Source organism: Solanum dulcamara, chromosome 4 (genome assembly GCF_947179165.1).
Source record: "Solanum dulcamara chromosome 4, daSolDulc1.2, whole genome shotgun sequence".
Taxonomy (NCBI): Eukaryota; Viridiplantae; Streptophyta; class Magnoliopsida; order Solanales; family Solanaceae; genus Solanum; species Solanum dulcamara.
The window spans coordinates 44053954-44077355 of record NC_077240.1 but is presented as its reverse complement, the minus strand read 5'-3'; the positions used below and the strand labels follow the sequence as shown (position 1 = coordinate 44077355).

The 23402-nt window shown below is 35.9% G+C and overlaps 1 protein-coding gene across 4 annotated transcripts in view; it reads right to left on the bottom strand.

Moving 5' to 3' along the window:
* Nucleotides 1-885: 885 nt before the first annotated feature.
* Nucleotides 886-23402, bottom strand: part of LOC129887389 (prefoldin subunit 3-like) — a 40967-nt gene continuing 18450 nt past the window's right edge. Inside the window, exons 1-4 of one of the 4 annotated variants that reach the window (XR_008766340.1) lie at nucleotides 13133-13317; nucleotides 11820-12842; nucleotides 11024-11727; nucleotides 4222-4342 (exon numbers count right to left, since the gene is read on the bottom strand). Coding sequence is in view for 1 of the 4 variants with exons in the window: in XM_055962469.1 (XP_055818444.1) it covers nucleotides 1258-1332; nucleotides 4021-4122; nucleotides 4223-4342 (297 nt within the window). In the remaining 3 variants the exon portion in view is untranslated. Of the gene's footprint in view, nucleotides 1333-4020; nucleotides 4123-4221; nucleotides 4343-10242; nucleotides 10927-11023; nucleotides 11728-11819; nucleotides 12843-13132; nucleotides 13318-23402 lie in introns of those variants that run through there. The other 3 variants (XR_008766342.1, XM_055962469.1, XR_008766341.1) reach the window with 3 other exon arrangements.

Genomic DNA, 23402 nt, shown 5'->3' with positions numbered 1-23402 from the left:
CATGTGTCACCAACAACTTTTTTCAAAAGCACCTCATATGTATATTGGGAATTGAAAGTAAATACTAGTTTTCTCCCCCTCCCCACCCCATCCCATTTTCCTTCTGTCTGTCATGGGGCACATAGACTTGAGCCTTGAGGAGAATTTCCATCACTGGGAAATGGGCACCTTTGTCCTTATACTTGCAGAACTGGAAAGGGAAACTATAATGGTCTACTTTCTAATCTATTATCCCTTTGATTTACCATCCGATGTCCCAAACCCACTATAGGCCGAGTAATTTAGATTCACGTTGTAGAAAGCCTGCTAGAGGGGTTTTAGGCGCTGCCTATCAAAGAAGACCCCATTTTAGAGTATCAAACTCAAGACCTCTAATTTAGGATACATAAACCTTTACCATTCCACTTCACCCTTGATGCTTACAGCGAAATTTGCTACAATCTTTTGGCAGAAACTCATCCAAAAGGTCAATGGCATTGAAAACTTTATGAATATATTAGTAGGCAGAGGCGAAATTAGGATTTCTAGTACAGGGTTGTACTACTAAAAAAAAAAGAAGAGAAATGTATTAATCCCAATTCCTCTAGTAAGTGAGAATTGATCCCAAGTTCTCATGTAACTCAACCTTCAACCAAGCACTATTCAACTTTCTTGGAGCATGAGTGTCAATAGTTAGTATTATACCAATTTTAGAAAATATATACATAAACTATCTAATTTATGGAGAGACCATGGGTTCACGTGCCCCATAGTCTCCCCTATAAATTCGCCCCCGTTGGTTGGACTGTTATGCATGAAGCATGTTTAACTATGGTTAATCTGCAAATGAATTATAACTTTAAAGTAAATATTACATATGGTGAACATTTTACTGAGATAATAAAATCAGGCAAACTAGAGCTATTTATTTCTCTCTTTGGAGTACAGCGACCAGAGACAAGTCCCATAAAGGAACAATATAACATAGTGATACCACAATTTGACAATTTTTGCCAACAATTGTATCATTACACTCTTTTTTAAGACAGATTGTATCATTATAATTTTGATCCTAACCATCTAGTAAATGCACAGACTCACCAACAAATATTTGCTTTCTTACAAAATTGCTACAAGCCCAACAACTGCTGGTCTGAAATAAAAAACCAGAATCCTGCTAGAGGAGAGTCCAAAAGAAGCAAACCTAAAACGATGAACAAATATCTAACTCATACTCTTTGCAGCAAAAGTGAATACCATGTATATAGATTTTTATCATTATTCTTTTGGGCTGGCAGCTTGTCGAAACTTACGTTGATGCACGTCCCAGTTGTATACTCGAGCAATCGTGACCTGAGACACAGCAGCTTAAACAATAAGCAAAAAAGTAAATGATAGCAATGACCTGTCGCTGGAATTATGCAGATGTGAAAAATAAACAGAAGTAACAAGAAGATATTGCTCTTTCAACTCTCTAAGATGGAATCTATTCCACACATATATGCCATGGTTCCTTACTTTGACAGGATACAAATATCTAAATATTTTTAGATACTTGTTCAGACCTATTGCCAATACAAAAAAGCAATAAAAATTTTGTATCCATTTTTCATGATACTAGTCTTTAACGTACCTGCTTCACACATGTCACCTATATTAATGATTACACAACTTAAAAAAAGTATATAAGTACAATTTTTTTTTTTTTTAAGGTAACTCTATTAATAACCAAACTCAGCTTCCAAGGGAGATGCTAAGCTGTCAAAACTTTACAAACATTCAAAAGTATAAGGGGTCTCCTATCCAAAAAACTTACAAGCTTATACATTGCCAATTAAAGCTACTAATCCTATTTCCCCCCACATATTTTGTTCGAGTCCGGAGCCAAAAGGGCAAAAAGATTGACCAAAAATTCCAAAACAGCAAATCAATTACGGAAGAAACCAAAACGGTAAAGGCACTGGGGGCCATGAGCCTTAATTCATACACCGTCGACACGATAACTGACACAGAAAAGGAAGGCGAATGGTGTCAGGCACCTTGTAAGGCACACTGACACATGCACTTTGCTAGGTGATGTGGGGTCCCCCAATTCTCGTACCCACCCAGCCACCCAAACTTCCCACTATTTATTCCAATTATTTTTTGTTCTTTCGCATAAATTAATTCCTCATTTTTTAAAAATAGTAACAAACAAACATAATTAAAATCAAATGTTTTTTCTTTTTTCCTTTTCCATTCTTTTATTTTAACATTGTAGTTTTTTTCTTTTTGGTTAATGAAATAAATTTATTAAATTAATTCCTTTTTTATAGTACAACAACAACAACCCAGTGAAATCCCACATCGTGGGGTCTGGGGAGGGTAGAGTGTACGCAGACCTGACTCCTACCAATGAAATAAATTTATTAAATTAATTCCTTTTTTATAGTAACAATCATAATTAAAATTATGGTTAAATTTTTTTATAGTAACCATACATTATATCAAAAAAAAATATTTGATTAAATTCTTACACGAAGAATCATTTTCCAACTAAAAGAGACTTAATCCAAAAGAAAAGTCAAAAAACTTCCAATCTAATAGGCAAAAACAAAATAGTCAAAAAAATTCAATATAATAGACAAAAAGGTTTTAAAAATGTCCAATACAATATGCAAAAACCTTTTTCAAAATATCCAAAAAATAGTCAATTTTTTTTTTTAAAAAAAAAGCGTCAAAAAATATATAGCCAAAAAAAGTTCAAAAATATAGGGAAAACTTTTTTACTAATATACATACACACATACAATAGTTAAAAAATATAAACACTACTTTATGTATATGTTTCACGCTTAAATTTTAGGTAAAAATAATTGTCTTCCTTCTTTTAATTTTATGTGATATTATATCTTTGGAAAATCAATATTGACAAGTATTAAAGTTCACTGATATCTTTAAACAAAACATAAGGTCTTGTTAGGCAAATATTTAAGAAATTAACTTTCTGTATCATATTTTTTCTAACACCATTAATATCAAGCAACCCTGCAAATATCAAATAAACAAACAAGAAGAACAGAGGAAGAATAAAGACCTGAGGGCACGGCACCTAGAGTAGCAGTGGGAGAAGGGAGGCGACTCTCAAGAATTTATTGTGTATAAAATACGTACTTTCATGGTTCAAATAAGGGAACTATTTATCTAAGGTAATAAAATATACATTTCATTTGTTTGTTTACGTAAAGTAAATTTTTTGGTTAATTGCTGGAATTATTTTTTTAAAAAAAAATACAGTCAACAATAGCTAGATTATTGGAATATGGTTAGTTAGAAGTCCATGCAAAACGTCATATTACACATAAAAGGAATTCAAATAATAGCTATAAATTAACAAAATTGTAATTGATTTTAAAGTCTTTAAATGTTAGGACTTTCAATATAGTTCAAATAAGGAAGGATTTAAGAAGTAAATTCTAGTCAATTTTAAAGTACTAAACATTAGGAGCTTTACCTCTTACAAATAATTAAAGATTTAATCCTTCTGACTTTCATTAATTTCAAAGTTCTAAATATTACGATAATAATTAAATGAAAATTATTTGAGGAAAATGGTAAATGACAGTTTTGTCTATAATAGTGTTTAATAAGTACAAAAAGTTCAATCAACATTTCTAAGACTTTCATGTTTTTAAAGTAATATATATATATATATATATATATATATATATATATATATATATATATATAGCATGGATCAGGTATATCATGGCGATTCTTCCGAAAAAAATCACTTCCCCGATGGAATCTGATAAGTGTGATCTCGAGCTACTGAAAGCCTATGCCTCAAAAATTGCTCACTTCCAACATTAGATACATTTACGGGTATTCACAAATTAATTGTTTCTTTTTTGGACATAAAGCATAACGATTTTCTTGCCTAGCATATGCAACACAAGTGAGAAGTAATTAAAAACTAACTAATATAATGTAAAGACAATTTATTGCCAGCGAAACACTACCCAATTTATAGACCGAGATAAGAGTTAAAGCAGAATGGACCTGAGTGATTGTCACTTGATCCCTCAAAAATTGTAGATCGGCAACAAGAACTTCTAAGCTGGCTTTTGCATTTTCCAAGTTTTTCTTAAGAAGGGTAGTAGCCTGCTCCATTAAACATGCAATAATATCTCTTGATTAGAACTTCAAATATCACAGTATTCAAAGCTACAGAAAGGCATCATTTCAACTATCAGTCAGATACCTCTTCACATGAATACTCCAGCATGACATTTGCCCCAAGCCATAGACACACCGAATCAGATTCTTCAATTCTTGCCCGAGAATAAATCCCTTCTGACACTTCAAAATCAGCAATTAGTGCCTGCAACCAAGCAGCCAACCAGAGGAATAAACTTAATGGAAGGACCTTTCAAATGACTTACATATCAAGGAAACAAAATTGTGGCCAAACTATATTATGTGGACTTCTCATCTGTGTTGATACCATTTTCATTCAGGTGTAAGAGTCGTATAGTACTTCAACCTTCTAAAAACACCAAAAAGCTATCAAAAATAGAGCATACCTGTACCACACTTCAGTATGCACATTTCAGAATTTGTACAGTTCTTGTTCAATTCATAAATGAAGTACACCATCCACCAATTAACAAACAATTTCTTCAATTCTTGCTCGATCATTTAAGCATTCAGAATACACAAACTAAATTCTTACAGAGATGGTGTCAGCAATGTGGCCATTTATTGAATATCCATTCCTAACAACAGCAATGTGGTCAGTTATTTAATATCCATTACTAGTTAGGAGGAGCCCGTGCCCAACATCGACCTTGAGTTAATATTTTTATAATAATCAGAAATGAATTTTGTAATTCTTGGAAATATTGCGTGTTTTCATTAGAGCGTTAGATAAAGAATGAAGAATTACCCCCCTGTTTCATGTTTTACTTTTCTTTTTAGTATGTTTCAAAAAGAATGTCTCTTTTACTTTTAGTAACTTCTTAATTCTAACTTTCCATGTAACATGTTTAAGAACGCAAGATTAAAGAACATGTTGATATATTCTACATATTTTTAGTTTAAGATCATAAGATTCAAAAGTCTTCTTTATTTTCTTAAATTTTTGTCAAGTCAAAATCAAACAAACAAATTAAAACGCAAAGAGTATTAGTTCTCTAATAACATGAAAAGTTAAGCTTTCAAATTAGCACTTCCTTTGTCCATTTTTATATGTTTAGTATTGACTTTGCATAAATGTTATCTTCCCAAAAAAAAGGATTGACTTCGCATAGGGCTTAATGAACAATAAATAAAATGAACAATTTTACTAATCATCCTTTAAATGCAATCATCCTTTGAATGTAATAAATTCAATGATATTGTAAACTTTTGTGGTGCCCAGGTGGTGATGATAGCATGAGCATCAAAGGCTGCTAGCCTGCTACGTGCGTACAAAGCTACTTCTACTACTAATATATGTGGCAATAAGCTCACACCTCATGGTCAACGTGTTTGCTTACAGGAACTATCATTGAATTAGAGAGTATTTATGTCAGTTAAGGCTTTCCATTTTATAGCTTAATGCTTTGATGATGTTGTACTAAATGTTAGAATTTGCCTGTCTTTTTCCTTATCGACAAAAAAAGACTATCTGTAGTTTATCATTTTTTTTACGTGCGCCCACCTCCATTCATTCCAGACTTTATTGACAACATATGTACACGTGTCGCGGGCTAGCAGCCTTTGATGCTCATGCTATCATCACCACCTAGGCACTACAAAAATTTACAATATCATTAATGTTATAAAATAATATTATACGTCCATGTGATCCACCATTATATTAATGAGATCAAACACCACAATTTGTTGCCACTATATTTTGTTTCCACTACAATTTGTTTCTTTTTTTGGCCTATAAATGGCCATTATTGTAAGTAAAGAATGGAGGTAGAAAACACAAGAAAGGAAGAATTATTCCCTTGTTCTCTCTCCCTTCTTCTTAATTTAATTTGTCATTTTATTTATAACACATTATCAGCACGAAGTCTCTTATAAGGTATGTTTCGATGATAGAACTATTTCTATTTTCAGATTCTAAACACAAGTATACACTTGAATATTTTCAGTTTTAATGTTCTCTAAATAATATAAGGTAGCAGTAACTTTATTAACTGATGAAAATAATTTTTCTTATTAAAATACTGCATATGGTATTTCTTAATTTTTAATGGTTAAAATTTTATTAATCTAATTTAAATATTTTTATAATAATTTTCATCATGTCAAATTTGTCAAATTTGGCACTTGATATTTTCGGCAAAAATTATATATCATGGTGACTCGATGCTGAAATTCACCTAGACGCTAAAGGTCTTGAAAAAAACTTGTTACTTTTCATGCCTCAAATCTGGTGTTACAGCAGCAATACCGTAAAAGGGGATTTAAAAAGTATTCTGATTTAATCTCATGCCTCCTTGTGGCTAAGCAACATATTACCCTCTTGTTGAAAAATCATGAAGTCCGTCCCCCATGTGAATTCTCGATAATTTTGCATATAATATTATAATCGGGATGGCCCAACCGATCATGTCAAATGATACAATCATTATGATCAATAAATCTTTTATTTATCATGGCATATGATTCAACCACATCAATACTTGTGTGGTACAACCCAGAAGAAAGTGCAGGTAATTTTTCATTGTCAAATCATTTTTTGATTTTATTGTAGTAATATAAAAGTACTCAACCTTTCCTTCATTAGCAGTCTCACTATGGTAGTCATTTTGATGAATAACCTTGAAACTTAATAAGTTTCTTTGAAACTTACTAAGTTTCTAAGTTTCTTTGAAACTTACTACAATACAAAACATTATTAATGGTCAATATTGTTCCCCAAGGTAGTCATAAAGCTGCTCTTCCAGAGCTCTCAATTATTTTTGTACTACTAGATATTATATTAACATTGGCCTCTTTCATAACCAAATGAGAGAAATATTTCTTTTCTCTTAATATAGTGTGAGTTGCACTATCCAAAAGGCACATATCTCCATTACTCATCTTGGATCCAATTGAACACTGAGAAATTTTATTTATCCTCAAAAAATAAAACTACATCATAAGAGATATCTTAAGTAACAACATTGCAAGAAACTTAAGTCTTTTTTTTAATTTGTTTTTTTTATATATAGAGATAAAAGCATCACAATAAAATGATAATCCAAAGTACATAAAAACAACATATTGTAAATGATAAAATAAAATCAAACATCAATTACGATTTCCAAAGTCGTCTTCAACCTCCAAATGAGTAATATCATTGAGGTCATTAAATCGTCATCCTTCAAAGCCAAATTCGCTTCAATATTATCATTATATATTTGCGAAGGTCTTGCCTCAACATTATTTTCAAAAGTCAAGTGTGACTCTACCCGGACATTAAAAGAAGAGGCACCACCTTTATTTGCCTTCCTTTTGAAGGAATTTTGATAAAGCCTCACATAATGCTTAAGCGTCCGATATTCATTCTTTCAATGGTCTTTCATGCCACAATGATAACAGTTGCTTCTTGAAGGACTGCTTTGAAAACCCATATTGTTCTCTCCTTTGTATTAACCACCACCACGAGGAGTATTATATCGTCTTCTTCCGTTGCAACGTCCACACACATTACTATGGCCTCGATTTTTATTGTCTTCTTTCAAACTGGCTATTTGCTTCTACCACATTTTCTTTCGGTAATGGAGCAATTCCACTGGGACGGGCTTCATGATTTTTCAACAAAAAAATATTATGTTGCTCAGCCATAAGAAGACATGAGATTAAATAAGAATATTTTTTAAATCCCCTTTCACGGTATTGCTGCTGTAACACCAGATTTGAGGCATGAAAAGTAGTAAAAGTCTTTTCCAACATATCCTCATCTGTTATATTTTTCCCACATAATTTTAATTGAAAGTTATTTTATATAAAGCAGAATTATATTCACATACAGTTTTAAAGTCCTGTAATTGTAAATGTATCAATTCATAACGAGCCCTTGGCAATACCGTTGCCTTAAGGTAGTCATATCTTTCCTTCGAACCAGTTCACAATTCAAGTGGATCTTTCACTGTTAAATATTCGGCCTTTAATCCTTCATCCAAATGATGACAAAGAAAAATCATAGCCTTCGCTTTGTCCTGACTCGACGCTTCATTACCCTTAGTAATAGTGGTACCTAGACCTTTAGAGTCTAGGTGAATTTCAGCATCGAGTAACTATGATATATAATTTTTGCCGAAAATATCAAGTACCACGAACTCCAATTTTGACATGATGAAAACTATTATAAAAATATTTAAATTAGATTAATAAAATTTTAACTATTAAAAATTAAGAACATATGCAGTATTTTAATAAGAAAATTTATTTTCATTAATTAATAAAGTCTACTGCCACCCTAGATTATTTAGAGAAGATAAAAATTGAATATATTCAAATGTATACTTGTGTTTAGAATCAGAAAATAGAAATAGTTATATCATCAAAACATACCTTATAAGAGACTTCATACTGATAACGTGTTGTAAATAAAATGACAAACTAAATTAAGAAGAGGGGAGAGAGAACAAGGGAATAATTCTTCCTTTCTTGTGTTTTCTACCTCCATTCTTTACTTACAATAATGGCCATTTATAGGCCAAAGAAGGAAATAAATTGTGGTGGAAACAAAATATAGTGGAAACAAATTGTGGTGGTGGATCACATGGACATATATTATTTTCAACAGTACTTTTATTTTATGAAGATAAATAAAATTTCTCAGTTTTCAATTAGATCCAAGATAGTAATGGAGGTATGTGCCTTTTGGATAGTGCTACAACTCACACTATATTAAAAGAAAGAAATATTTCTCTCATTCAGTTATGAAAGGGGCCAATGTTAATACAATATCTGATAGTACAATAATAATTGAGGGCTCTAGAAGCGCAATCTTATCACTACCTAAGGAAACAATATTGGCTATTAATAATGTTTTGTAATGTAGTAAGTCTCAAGGAAACTTATTAAGTTTAAAGGTTATAGGTTATTCGTCAAAATCCTTTTCAATAGAAAAGAATAGCCAAACCAACCCAGCTGGCTGGTCAATCTCAGAGATCTTATCGGCCGGCAAACCGGAGACGGACGACCACGGTCCCGGCCTTACCAGCACCAGCTATCATATTGAAACCGCTAATGAAGGAAAGGCTGAACACCTTATATTACTACAATAAAGCGGAAAAAAATTTGTGCATAAAATATTACCTGCACTTTCTTCTGGTTATATCACACAAGTATTCATGTGGTTGAATCACATGTAATGGTAATTAAAAGTTTTATTAATCATAATGATTTCATCATTTGACATGACCGGTTGGGCCATCCTGGTTATAATTTGATGCGCAGAATTATTGAGAATTTTGCAATGACCCTAAAGGTCATTTTTTGGAAATTTTGATAAAATGATCGTTTTACTCCCCCCTCCCCTCCCCTCCCCCGATAGTTGCCTCAAGTCATAATTGATCAGTGTTTGGTGTTGGTTTTGGGAAATTATTTGAAAAGTCTAAATTTTTGAAAGAAGTTGGTTTTGAAGGCTTAAGTTGTTCAAAAGTGATATTTGGTACCAATCGGAGATATGACTCTTAGAACGGGATTCTGTCAGTTTTATTAGCTCCGAAATGTGAAATTTGGTCTAGGGGAGTTGTCGTTTCTGAATTTGGAGTTGTATCGGAGAGTTGTGGTCCTAAGTTAGAAGTTTGAGGTATTTTGGATTAAGTTTAGACTTTAGTCAACATTTGGATTTCGGATACTCGAATTGAATTTTTGAAAATTCTGTTGGATTCAGGAGGTGATTTTAGGCCTAGAAAAAGTTTCAGTGTATTGTTCGGGAGCTCTAAGGGCGTTTTGGTCTTTTTGAGTCCTAAACTAGTTTAGTTGCGACTAAACGGATATCGGATCAAGAAGACCTCTAATTCGAATTCTGACGGTTCCATTGAATTCGAAAAGTCGAATTTTGTGAACTGGCCAGTGTTTTGGATGGCAAAAGGCAAAAAACGAAGACAAGGGTCTGCCGGCGCTCGCCTTTTTGAATTGAGGTGCCAATTAATACCAAATTCTTAAAATATTTAATTGCATATATAAATATCAAAAATCTCAATAGCAATAACATATATTAGCAAATATTTCAATTCAAAAACTAATAGTATATACTAAGAGTCTAGAACTTGAATGACTCAATAATTCATAAGACAATTGACAAACAATACTAGAACTCAAAGTCTATTCTTCTTCAAGATTATCAAAATCTTGAAGATCAATATCCATGTCATTATATGATTATATTGCTCCTCATCTTCTTCCTCAGATTCATCAATTAGTGTTCAAGTCCTACTTGAACTTGTAGATGTAGTTTGTACTCCTTTGCCCTTGTCAAGTCTCCTTGATCTTGAAGGAATTCCCCTAAGACCACAAATACTCTTGTCAGCTCCAATTGTCGTAGCAACAGTACCCCAAGTAAGATCACCTTCCTCATATACTAGTTCATCTTCTTGATCTTCGGGGCATCCAACCAACCATTCATTTGACTCATTAATATAATCCAAGGCAATTGCATTAATGGTATCACGAGCATCATAACGACGTTTCAATGTTCTATTGTACTTAATGTACACTAAATCATTGAGACGCAATAGTGCAAACCTATTTCTCTTTTTAGAATGAATTTGCACATAAGTGGTAGATATTAGCTAACAAATACTAATAATAATATAATATGGATATTAGGATATAAAAATATTCTTCTTACATGTTCAAACACACTCCAATTTTGCTCACATCCGGATGAGCTACAAGTTAGACTTAACACTTTCATGGCAAGCTTTTGCAAGTTTGGAGTTTGACTACCAAATAGTGACCACCATTCAACTTTAAAAAAATAAATTTAAAAGTTAATAATAAGTATAAATAAGTCAAATAACTTAAAGTAAAACTATAGTATAAATAACTAAATCAACTCACTTACCCGGTGACCTTGTGTCTTTGGCTCTTTGAGCCTGACCACAACCAAACAGTCGATCAACATTTATGTACCTAGGAAGCTCAGCGACTAGTAAATCTTTTGTTGTTATATCGGGGTTCATCTTTTCAACACATGCATGATAACCCATCCACACATCTTGATGTATATGCCATCTTCATGAGCTTTATAAAACAATCCTGGGTTCAAAATATGGCCTGCAGCATGCAAAGGTCGATGGAGTTGGTCAATCCACCTTCCAGCAATGATTTCAAACACTTTCTCATATTGCTTCTTAACTCCACTAAAGGCCCGCTCAATAGTTTCCTTGGCTCTATCCATTGCTTCATAAATATAATCCGTTGGTGGTTTTTTCTCCCCATCCATCAAACGAAGAACTGTTGTCAAAGGACCACAAACTTTAAGTGCCCGAACAACATCATTCCAAATGTGGGCAAAAATAAGAAGGTTGGCAACATCTTTTCCCAAAGTTTTCTTTGCAAATCTACTTGAAGTCCATTCAGTTGAGAGGATTAGAATTCTCAATTTTTTCTTTTGACTGTACATAGCTCTCAAAGTCAAGTAGGCCGTTGCAAATCCTGTCTTGGCCGGTTTCACCAAATTTCTTTCGTTGGTGAATTTTCTCATCAAGTTCAACAACAACAGCCTTTGACTAATGTAAGAATGGATCTTGATGGCCTTCTTAAAAACTGTTAAAAGTAATATAATTATGGTAATTAGTAGCTAATAAATATTAAGTATTAACTATAAAGAAAGTTAGAGGATAGGAGAGTGGTATTACCTGAAGCATATGGGTTAATCTTGAATATGTCACCAAACATCAAATTGATGCAATAAGTAGCACATGGAGTCCAATAAATGTGTGGGTACACACCCATCATCATGCTTCCTGCTTTAACATTCTCACTAGCATTATCGGTGACAACTTGTACAATATTTTCCGGTCCGATTCTTTTAATAGTGTTCTTGAACAAGTTATACATTTTGATAGAATCAGTAGATTCATTGCTAGCATCAATGGAACCAAGAAATACACTACCGATGGGAGAATTCACAAAAATATTGATGACCATTTTACCATTTCGTGCCATCCATCATAATGGAACATCCAAACTTAGTCCATTGGACTTTATGCTCATCAACAATTTTGTCCACTTTCTTCACCTCTTGTTTTAGGTGAGTAACTCTTACTTCATGGAAGGTAGGAGGCTTAATTCCGGAGCCATGTTGTTCTACTACCTCAATGAATTTATCAAATGATTTGTAATTAACACAATTAAAAGTAAGCCCCGCATCGTACATCCATAATACAAAAGCACTTACCGCGTGATCCCTTAGAATTTTCTTGGTTTCATCAAATCCTGCTCCCTTTTCAAAGCCTCCCTTTGGTTGTGATTTTTGTGAAAAATAGAGATTAAGAGGACCTTTCGTCACATTCCGCCCCGTCGATAATGCACTTCCACTAGAAGATATCTTTTGAGTTTTTGAGGGAGGCATCATTTCACCATAGTCATCCATATCATCATCATCATCATCAATATCAACCACAGGTGGTTCTTGCTGCTCACCTGAAATTTCGGATTACACGCGACTTTATTTTGCACATAAGCCCTTATTTCTTCTCTAACTTCCTCTGAACAACTTGGACATGTTTTATATTTTTGTTTCCACCCATCAAATGTTGTTTGTGTCGAGCAATACCACCATTATAAGTAACTTTACAAAACATACATATAACTGGATCTTTTGTTGGTCCTTGCATGCCATAATTTCATCCAATGTCAAACGCCATTGAAATCACTATCTATGGACAAATTAATACTATATTAATTAGTATAAACTAAATTGAGTAGGGGCAGAAATAAATAAAAGGATTAGAATTTATTTATTTTTAAATATGGGCAGATCAGTAGCTAGCTTCAGTTCCCAGTCTCCAGAAGAAAAAAACAGAGCATAATAAAGAGTCTAAAACAGAGCATTTAAAAAACACTGTTGTGCTCTGCTCACTGCATATGAAAGAAGAAGAAGAAAAAAAGAAACTAACTGCTCAAAGCAGAGGAGAACAGAAGAAGAAAGAAGAAAGAAAAAGCTTACCTGCGAAGTGCAAACTGGAGAAGGGGTCGCGAGTTCGAGAAGAAGGTCACGCTGCAACTGGAGAGAAAAAAAGGCAGTCTAGATCGCGGAAAACCCAAAATTCCAAATAAACCCTAATATTTCTTTTTAATTATTAAATCAAGGCTTTTTTAAATTTAAAAAAATCAAAAAGGCGACGCCTATAGCCCCTCACCTCACCACTCGTATGTCACCATTTTTGCGCTTCGTCTTGCCTTTCTGAATCTCGCCTCACCATGGTTGTAATAGGTGAGAGTGCCTCACCTCGCCCTTGTGCCTTTGGTGAATGGAGAGCGCCTTTGAGAACACTGGAGTAACATATATGATTTGTGTGCCGATAATATTTTTGCTTATAATGTTGCTGTTGAAATAACGCAACAAGATGAGGATATTGAATCAAACTTTGTCAATGAATGTAGACAGGGAAAATATTGGCCAAAATGGAAGGACGCAATTCAAACAGAGTTGACTTCACTTGAAAAACTTGAAGTTTTCGAATTAATAATCCGAACACCTGAAGGTCCCAAGCCAGTGAGGTACAAATGGGTTTTTGTGGGTAAACAAAATGTAAAAGGTGAAGTCGTAAGATATAAGGAACGACTAGTAGCCAAAGATTTTCGCAAAGGTCTGGCATTGACTATATGGAAATATATTCCCCTGTGATGGATGCACTTACCTTCAGGTATATAATGATTCTGGCAGTTCATGAAAAGCTTGAAATGCACCAAATGGACGTGGTCACTGCCTATTTATATGGCTCATTAGACCACGACATTTTTATGAAAATTCCTGAAGAATTCAAAGTGCATGAAGCATACAATGATTCTCGAGAAACTAGTTCAATAAACCTTCAGAAATCCTTATACGGGTTGAAGCAATCAGGGCAAATGTAATACAATCATTTTAGCAGAAGGATTTAAAAATGATTCAATTTGCCGTTGTCTTTATGAAAAGGTATGTATCTGAAATTTTCATAATAGTTGTGTATGTTGATGATTTGAATATATTTATAGGCCAAAAAAAGAAACAAGTTATAGTGGAAACAAATAATAGTGGAAGCAAATTGTGGTGGTGGATCTCATTAATATAATGGTGGATCCCATGAACATATAATATTATTTTATAACACTCCCTCTTAGATGTCCATGTAAAATAAAGGTTCTAATGAAAGAACAAATATAAATATTTATTTCTAGTACAATGCGAGAAAGTCCACCAAAAGAGCTCTCTGACTGTAGAGAAATTGATGTAGATTGGTTCTTATTTGGCTCAATTTCACAGTAATTTCTTTTATTTTTTTGGTGCAGATTTTGTTGCTTAGCTACAAAAATCTGTTCATCCCTAATTCTGATAACCTATTGCTAATCCTTGAACCCTCCATTTTTAATCATATTTAAAGCTCTGTGTTGAAATCTTTATCTCCTTGCACATCTCTGTTTCTGTCCTTTTTCTACTGTTGTATTTTGGGTCTGTAAATAACGAGTAGTGATAGGCTACATATCTATTGTTTCATTAGAGAAACATTTTGTAGGTATTTCTCTTTTCTCTTGTTTTCTTCCCTTCTTTGCAGGGTTTTCTTGTTTGTGCCTTGAAGGTGTTCGATGAAATTCCTCAATGAAATACTGCTTCATTAAATGCAAGCATTTTTGGGTTCTTGGCCCAAGGATTTGTTCAACCCAAGATCTGCTACCCACACAACCCAAAGGTCGTTGTGAACGTCACCTTGGAAACCAGGTTCATTTCAACTGGAGTTGGTACCTCCGGTTCCCATATCTCCCCCTATTTATTCCTTACTCATACAATTGTAGTTACATTTTGCTAACTTTAAACCTTTGAATAATTTATTAGTTCATACACGTTTTCGTGGCTTTGGATAGTGATGGTAAGCTAGGGTCATGTTCTCGCTCAGGGACGGGGATGGGGATGGGGACGAGGGTTAGGAGGGGTAAGTGGGTTAAAGGAGCGTCTAGAATGAGAGTAGGTTCTTGGAACATTGGGACGTTGACGGAAAAATCCATAGAGCTAGTTAAGATTCCAAAGAAGAGAAAGATTAATATAGCTTGTGTACAAGAGACCAAATGGGTAGGTTCTAAAGCTAAGGAGGTAGACGGGTATAAGCTTTGGTTCTCTAGTAGATTGAAGAATAGGAATGGAGTAGGCATTTTAGTAGACGGTAACTTAAGGGATCAGGTGGTGGAGGTTAGAAGAGTCAATGATAGGATAATGTCGATTAAGGTGGTCATTGAAGGGACCACGTTGAACATTATTAGTGCTTATGCCCCGCAAGCAGGCTTAAACGAGGAGGATAAGAGACGCTTTTGGGAGGATTTGGACGAGTTAGTGAGAGACATACCGTCTACTGAGAAGCGTTTCGTGGGAGGGGATTTCAATGGGCACATCGGGTCTATTTCGGGAGGGTATGATGATGTGCATGGAGGCTTCGGCTTCAGGGTCAGAAATGGAGGAGTCTCACTGTTAGATTTTACAAGAGTTTTTGGGTCGGTGATAGCCAATTCGAGTTTCCCAAAAAAGGAGGACCACTTGGTAACCTTCCGGAGTGCGGTGGCTAAGACTCAGATAGATTTTTTACTCCTTAGGAAGGATGATAAAGATCTGTGCAAAGACTGTAAGGTCATTTCGATCGACAATCTTACGACCCGATATAAGCTCTTGGTGATGGATTTAGGGATCAAGATGTCGAGAAAGAAGAGGGTCGGGGATGACCGACCTAGGATCAGATGGGGGAGTTTGACCACGACTAGCGCCCTGGAGATGGGAGAGAAATTGAAGGATATGGGGGCCTGAGATAGTAGTGGGGATGCGAACACTATGTGGGATAGGACGGCTAGTTGTATTAGGGTTGTAGCAAAAGAAGTGTTGGGAGTCTCAACAGGTAGACGAGGCCGGCACCGAGGGGACTGGTGGTGGAATGGAGAAGTGCAAGGGAAGGTGGAAGCAAAGAAGATAGTGTATGCGAAGCTGATAGAAAGCAAGGATGAGGTAGAGAAGTGGACGAATAGGAAACTTTATAAGATAGCGAGGAAGGAGGCGAAGTCGGCGGTTTCGACGGCAAAAACGACAGCTTTTGAACGCCTTTATACTGAACTAGAAGAGAAAGGCGGGGATAGGAAATTGTTCAAGCTAGCCAGGATGCGGGAGCGAAGGGCACGCAATGTGGATCATGTGAAGTGCATTAAGGACGAGCATGGAAAAGTATTGGTAGAAGAGACCCTCATTAAACAGAGATGGCAGTCGTACTTCCATAAACTTTTGAACGAAGAAGGAAACAGAGAGATTGTGTTGGGAGATTTGGAACATATAAGGAGGCTTCACGATGGTGAGTGTTGCAGGAGTATTTCGGTCGAAGAGGTTAAGGGTGCTGTGCGTAGGATGCACTGGTGAAGAGCGATCGGACCTAACGAGATCCTAGTGAGTTTTGGAAGAGCACGAGCCTGGTAGGTTTGGAGTGGCTGACTAGGTTATTTAATGTCATCTTTAGGACAGCAACGATGCCCGAAGAATGGAGGTCGAACGTACTGATCCCTCTATACAAAAACAAGGGGATATCCAGAGTTGCAACAACTATAGATGTATCAAACTTCTAAGCCATACTATGAAAGTGTGGGAAAGAGTGGTGGAAATGAGGGTTAGGAGAGGCGTATCTATTTCAGAAAACCAGTTCGAATTTATGCCGGGATACTCAACTACTGAAGCCATCTATCTTATGAGGAGACTGGTGGAGCAGTATAGGGAGAGAAAGAGGGACTTGCATATGGTATTCATCGATCTAGAAAAGGCTTATGATAAAGTTCCACGAGAAATACTATAGAGATGTTTGGAGGCTAAAGGTGTATTGGTGGCGTACATTAGAGTGATCAAGGATATGTATGACGGTGCCAAAACCAGGGTAAGGACAGTAGGAAGGGACTCAGAGCACTTCCCAGTTGTGATGGGGTTACATCAAGGATCATCCCTTAGCCCGTTTTTATTTGCCTTGGTGATGGATGGATTGACGCGGCAAATTCAAGGTGAGGTGCCATAGTGTATGCTTTTTGCGGACGACATAGTCCTGATCGATGAGACTCGTAGCAGAGTTAACGCTAAGCTGGAGGATTGGAGACACTCTGGAGTCTAAAGGGTTTAAGCTGAGTAGGACCAAGACAGAGTACTTGGAGTGCAAGTTCAGTTAGACACCTCAAGAGGTTGACGCGGAAGTTAGGCTTGGTGACCAGGCCATCCAAAAGAAAGGTAGTTTCAAGTACCTTGGGTCTATCATACAAGGCAGCGGAGAGATTGACGATGATGTCACACATCGTATTGGGGCAGGGTGGATGAAATGGAGGCTCGCTTTCGGGATGCTCTGTGACAAGAAGGTGCCACCACAACTTAAGGGCAAGTTCTACAAAGTGGTTGTTAGACCGGCTATGTTATATGGGGCGGAGTGTTGGCCAATTAAGGTCTCTCACGTTCAAAAGATGAAAGTAGCCGAGATGAGAATGTTGAGATGGATGTGTGGACATACCAGGAGCGACAGGATTAGAAATAAGGCTATTCGGGACAAGGTAGGAGTGGCTTCAGTGGAAGACAAGATGCGGAAAATGCAACCTAGGTGGTTTGGGCATGTGAAGAGGAGAGACACAGATGCCCCAGTGAGGAGGTGTGAGAGGCTGGACATGGATGGTTTCAGAAGAGGTAGGGGTAGGCCGAAGAAATATTGGGGAGAGGTGATTAGACAAGACATGGCACAGTTACAGCTTACCGAGGACATGACCTTAAATAGGAGTGTGTGGAGGACACACATTAGGGTAGAAGGCTAGTACATAGTCTCGTTATCCTACCCTATTCGTAGGCACATTAGCGCACTATAATTTCCTTTGTGGAGGACTTTGATTAGGATAAAAGGCTAGGAGATTCATCTTTTGCACCATAGTAGTTGTAGTTCCGCTCATTGTTTATTGCCATTTGATTTCTGCATTGTATTGCTGTTTATAGTTGTGGCGCCGTTGTACATTGACTCTTATTTATCTTATCTTATCTTATTTATTTATAGTAGTTAATGCCCCTTTCTCCCCGTACTATTCTACCATGACTTTCTCATTTTTTGTTATTCCTTGTTTTCATCTTGTTTTCGATATGCTTGTCCTTATCTGACTTTTTATCTTGTTTTCCTCTCTTAAAGCCGAGGGTCTTTCAGAAACAGCCGCCCTACCTTTCAAGGGTGGGGGTTAGGTCTGCGTACACTCTACCCTCCCCAGACCCCACATTGTGGGATTATACTGGGTTTGTTATTGTTGTTGTATTTCTAGTACACTGCCTCATTATAAATCTTACCAGGAAAAACCTTAAGGGACAAAAACCTTGGTTAAGGAAAAAAATAGTGCAACGCGTATTTACTCTCTAATGAAAACATCACTTAATATCTAGAAAACAACGCATTCCAATTTTGTATCCCAGTTTCTCAAAGGTTGAAGTTGGTAATGTCTTAGTAAAATATCTGCTAAATTATTACTTGAACGAACTTGTTGAACATCTATTTCACCCTTCTTTTGAAGATTGAGTAAAAAAGAATTTTGGTGAAATATGTTTTGTTCTGTCTCATTTAATGTATTCTACCTTCAATTGAGTTGCACTGTCTTCAAATAATATTGTTGGAACGTCTTTTTTCAAGAAAAGACCATATGTTTCTTGAATGTGTTGAGTTATTGATCTTAACCAAACGCATTCTCAACTTGCTTCATGAATGTTTATTATCTGTGCATGATTTGTCCCTAAAAGCTTCATTGCTTCTCGACGTCACTCTTGATCCCAATTTATATGGTACCTTTTCCTTATTAGTTTATCCCTAAAAGAATATCATCTTTCCATAATTGAAAGCAACTTAACTTTAAAATTCCCGTTTTACCCTTAATAAAATGATTTACAACCACACAAATATCCAAGATTTATTTTAGACTACAAGTTTTAGAAGTCTTCATTTTTTTCCTTGAACTTTGTGTCAAGTCAAGCAATGCCACATAAATTGGGACAACGCGAGTATTATTTTGTATTTTCAACAAGTTGGGTGCTTCATTTTAAAGCAACATGTTTTTTTTCGTTTTGATAAACCAAGAAATTTTCAAGGATTAATGGGCGCACAGTTAGAAACTCAGTGGATAACGGGCCGCCTTCTAACCCACTCAAAATATCAAGCTTTTGTGTACAACAAGGTTCGACTTTATTATTTCGTTCCTAATTTATTCTTATTATTAACTATAGTTATTTTTCAAAACATTGAATTTATTACATTTAAAGGATGATATAGTAAAATTGTCATTTTATTTATTATTCTTTAAGGGCTATGCGGAGTCATTACTGGACATATAAAAATGGATAAAGGGAAGTACTTATTTATAACAAAGAAAGAAGCCAATAGTGAAAATTTCGAAGTCATGTCCACAGCAACGATATAGACTCCATAGCGACTCAACATCTCAAATAAAAGCAAAAAAGCGCAGTGCATAGCAACATAAAAGTCGGTGGATAAAGTGAAGGCCACCAAAATGATGTAATCCACAGAAATCAAAGAAAGGACGAAGCAGCAAGTATAATCAGACTTGAAATCAAAAGAAGAAATCACAGCGAAGGCAGATTATACAAAATCGAACAAAGAACAATTTAAAATTAACTCACGGTCAGAGCAAGCAGATAGAGCGGTAGGAGCAGTGATTTACAATCATCCAATGGAAGAGTGGGTCTGAAAACAATGACGAAAACTGGAAGAATATATCTATGGAGGAGCAGAGGAAATCTGTGGAAAGTTAAAGATTGGCAAGAGGTTCACAAGTTTACCCTAAGATTTACATTGTTGAATGACCAATATACCCCTGTTAATCCAGGCAGACATGTCGACCATGACCTATGTAGTGATGGCGAACGAAAGAGGCATCATTACTTATTAGTAGTACATAGATATATTATTAGTAGATAAAGCTAACTTAGAGTTGTTTACTTGATCTATAAGTAAATAGACACCTCGATAGATTTTTTCTAATGACCACGAAATATGGGGCCAACCACAGTTTTCAAAGGGGATGATGAACATAAATTATGTGGCACCTTTTCCTTTTTAGTTTGTCCCTAAAAGAATGTCATCTTTCCATGATTGAAAACAACTTAACTTTAAAATTCTCATTTTACCCTTAATAAAATGATTTACATCCACACAAATATCCAAGATTTGTTTTAGACCGTAAGTTTTAGAAGTCTTCATTTTTTCCTTAAACTTTGTGTCAAGTCAGACAATGCCACATAAATTAGGACAGCGTGAGTATTATTTTGTATTTTCAACAAGTTGGGTGCTTCATTTTAAAGTAGCATGTTTTTTTTTCTTTTTGATAAACCGAGAAATTCCCAAGAGCTAATGGGCGTACGATTCGAAACTCAGTAGATAAAGGCCGCCTTCAAACCCGCTCAAAATACAAGGCTTTTGTGGATAGAAAGGTTCAGACTTTATTGAAGATATGAAGTTAGTTGACTTGCAACTAGAGAATGCTAATTATACTTGGTTCAAAGGAGACCAACGGGAAACAGTGTCCAGGATTGACAGAATCCTAGTTTCAGATGAGTGGGATGACAGTTTCCAAAATCTCAAACAACTTCCACTTCAAAGATTGACCTCTGACCACATCCCTATAGCACTACTTGGAGGGTGTTGGAAAAAGAACAAGAACTACTTTAAATTTGAAAATTGGTGGCTGGAGATAGAAGGCTTTATTGATAGAGTCAAAAACTGGTGGTCCTCTTTCAAGTTCTCAGGGAGGCCAAACTATGTCCTGGCCTGCAAACTCAAAGCTCTGAAGTCCAAACTTATAGAATGGAGGAACGGGGAGACCGGGAACTTGGGCATACAGAGGAAGAAATTGCTTGAACAAATGGCAGACTAGGATACTAAGAGGGAAGATAGAGTATTCACTGATAAGGAGACAACTAGAAAGTCTGAATTACTTCTAAAATATGAGGAGCTATTGAAGGAGGAGGAGATTTCATGGAGACAAAAGTCAAGAGTTCTTTGGTTGAAAGAAGGTGATAAGAATACTAAATTCTTTCACAAAATGGCAAATGCTCATAGAAGATACAGCAATATAGACCAGCTAGTGATACATGGTGAAGTAACCAAAGAACCAAGCAGAATCGAAGGGGAAATTGTGGGGTATTACAAAAGGCTGTACTCAGAAACCATCCAGTGGAGACCTACCTATCAAAATACTCAGTTCCAGTTCTAACAGAGGAGGATAGGGTGACTCTCCAAGGCAACTTTGATGAGAGTGAAGTTCTGAGGTGCCTCAAGATGTGTGCAACTGATAAAGCGCTAGGGCCAGATGGTTTTACTGGGTTTCTTTATCAAGTGCTGGGAGGTGGTGAAGCAGGATATCCTGGACACTTTTCAAATTTCTATGATCAGTGAGTGTTTGAGAAGAGTTTTAATGCAACATTCATAGCACTTATCCCTAAGAAGAAAGGTGTCAAAGAGTTGAGGGACTTTAGACCTATAAGTTTGATTAGCAGTATTTACAAGTTGCTCTCTAAAATACTGACTGAGAGACTGAAAGGGGTCACTAGCAAGTTGGTAGATTTTCAGCAAATGGCATTCATTAAAGGGAGACAAATTATGGATGCGGTCTTGATTGCGAATGAAGCTGTTGATTCCATAATTAAGTAGAAGAAACCAGGCATTCTCTATAAGCTGGACATAGAGAAAGCTTATAACCATTTTAACTGGAGATACCTCGTGAAGGTATTAGAAATGATGGCTTTTGGGCAGAAGTGGCTGAAATGGATGGAGCAATGCATTTCAACAGTCAGCTTCTCAGTTCTAGTCAATGGTTCTCTTGCAGGATTCATCCAATCACATAGAGGACTCAGGCAAGGTGATCCTCTGTAACCTTTTCTGTTCCTAATTGCTATGGAAGGACTAAATAACATGATCAAAAAAGCCAAGTTAAGAGGTTGGATAAAGGGTTTTGAAATGGTCAGAGAAGGGATTGATAGTTTGGAAGTGACACATCTACAATATGCAGATGACACACTTAGCTTTTGTGATGCTGAGGGAGATCAACTGAAGCACTTAAAGAGTGATTTTGGTTCTGTTTGAAAGGGTCTCTGGTTTGCATATTAACAGTAGAAAGAGTCTAATGTACCCTATTAATGAAGTCAACAACATGAGCTGGTTAGCAACAATCCTTGTTGGTGAAGTTGGCACTCTGCCAACTACATACTTGGGATTACCTCTGGGAGCCAAGTCTATGTCCATAGATATATGGAACAGTGTGATTGAGAAGTGTGAAAAAAAACTAGCCAGGTGGAAAACACAATACTTGTCTCTGGGTGGAAGATTGACACTAATCAATTCAGTACTTGATGCTCTTCCAACTTACATGATGTTCCTTTTCCCTATCCCTCCAGGGGTTACCAAGAGGTTGGACAGTATAAGAAGAAAATTTATGTGGCAAGGTGATAAGGAAAAGAAAGGATTTCACTTGGTAAAGTGGAAATCAGTGATAACTGGGAAGAAGAATGGTGGTTTGGGGATTAAGAACCTAAACTTGCAAAGAAAAGCTCTTCCAATGAAATGGATGTGGAAGTATGCAAATGGTAACCAACTATTGTGGGAAAGGGTGATTGGGGCTAAATATATAGCAGAACACAAATGGATGACCAAAGAGGTGACTACTCCTTACGGTTCAGCCTTTGGAGGTCCATTAGGAATATGTGGGATGAAGTGAAGAACAGCTCAAAGGTGAAAGTTTTTGATGGGAGAAAGACCATGTTTTGGAAGGATAATTGGCATGAGAAAGGAAACTTGAAAAAGTTATTTAATAATGTTAATAGCTTAGTTACATTTCAGCAAGTGTTTATAGCAGATTTATGGACACTACAAGGGTGGAACGTCAACTTCAGAAGACAGCTCAATGACTGGGAGGTTCAGAGAGTTGCTGAATTTCTCAACACAGTGGAGCCTTTCAATGGACTTCAAACAAGGAAGGATCTTCTATAGTGGACAGGAAACAATAGAAGAGTATACAAAGTCAATAGAGCTTATCAACTGATGGATCAGACAAGCCAACAAATTACCAATTGGCCATGGAAACAAATATGGAAAAGCATAATACCCCATAAAATATCTTGCTAAGTCTGGTTGTTGGCCAAAGAAGCAGCTCTTACTCAAGACAATGAAGAGAGGGATAACCTTTATGCTCAAGATATTTTCTTTGTG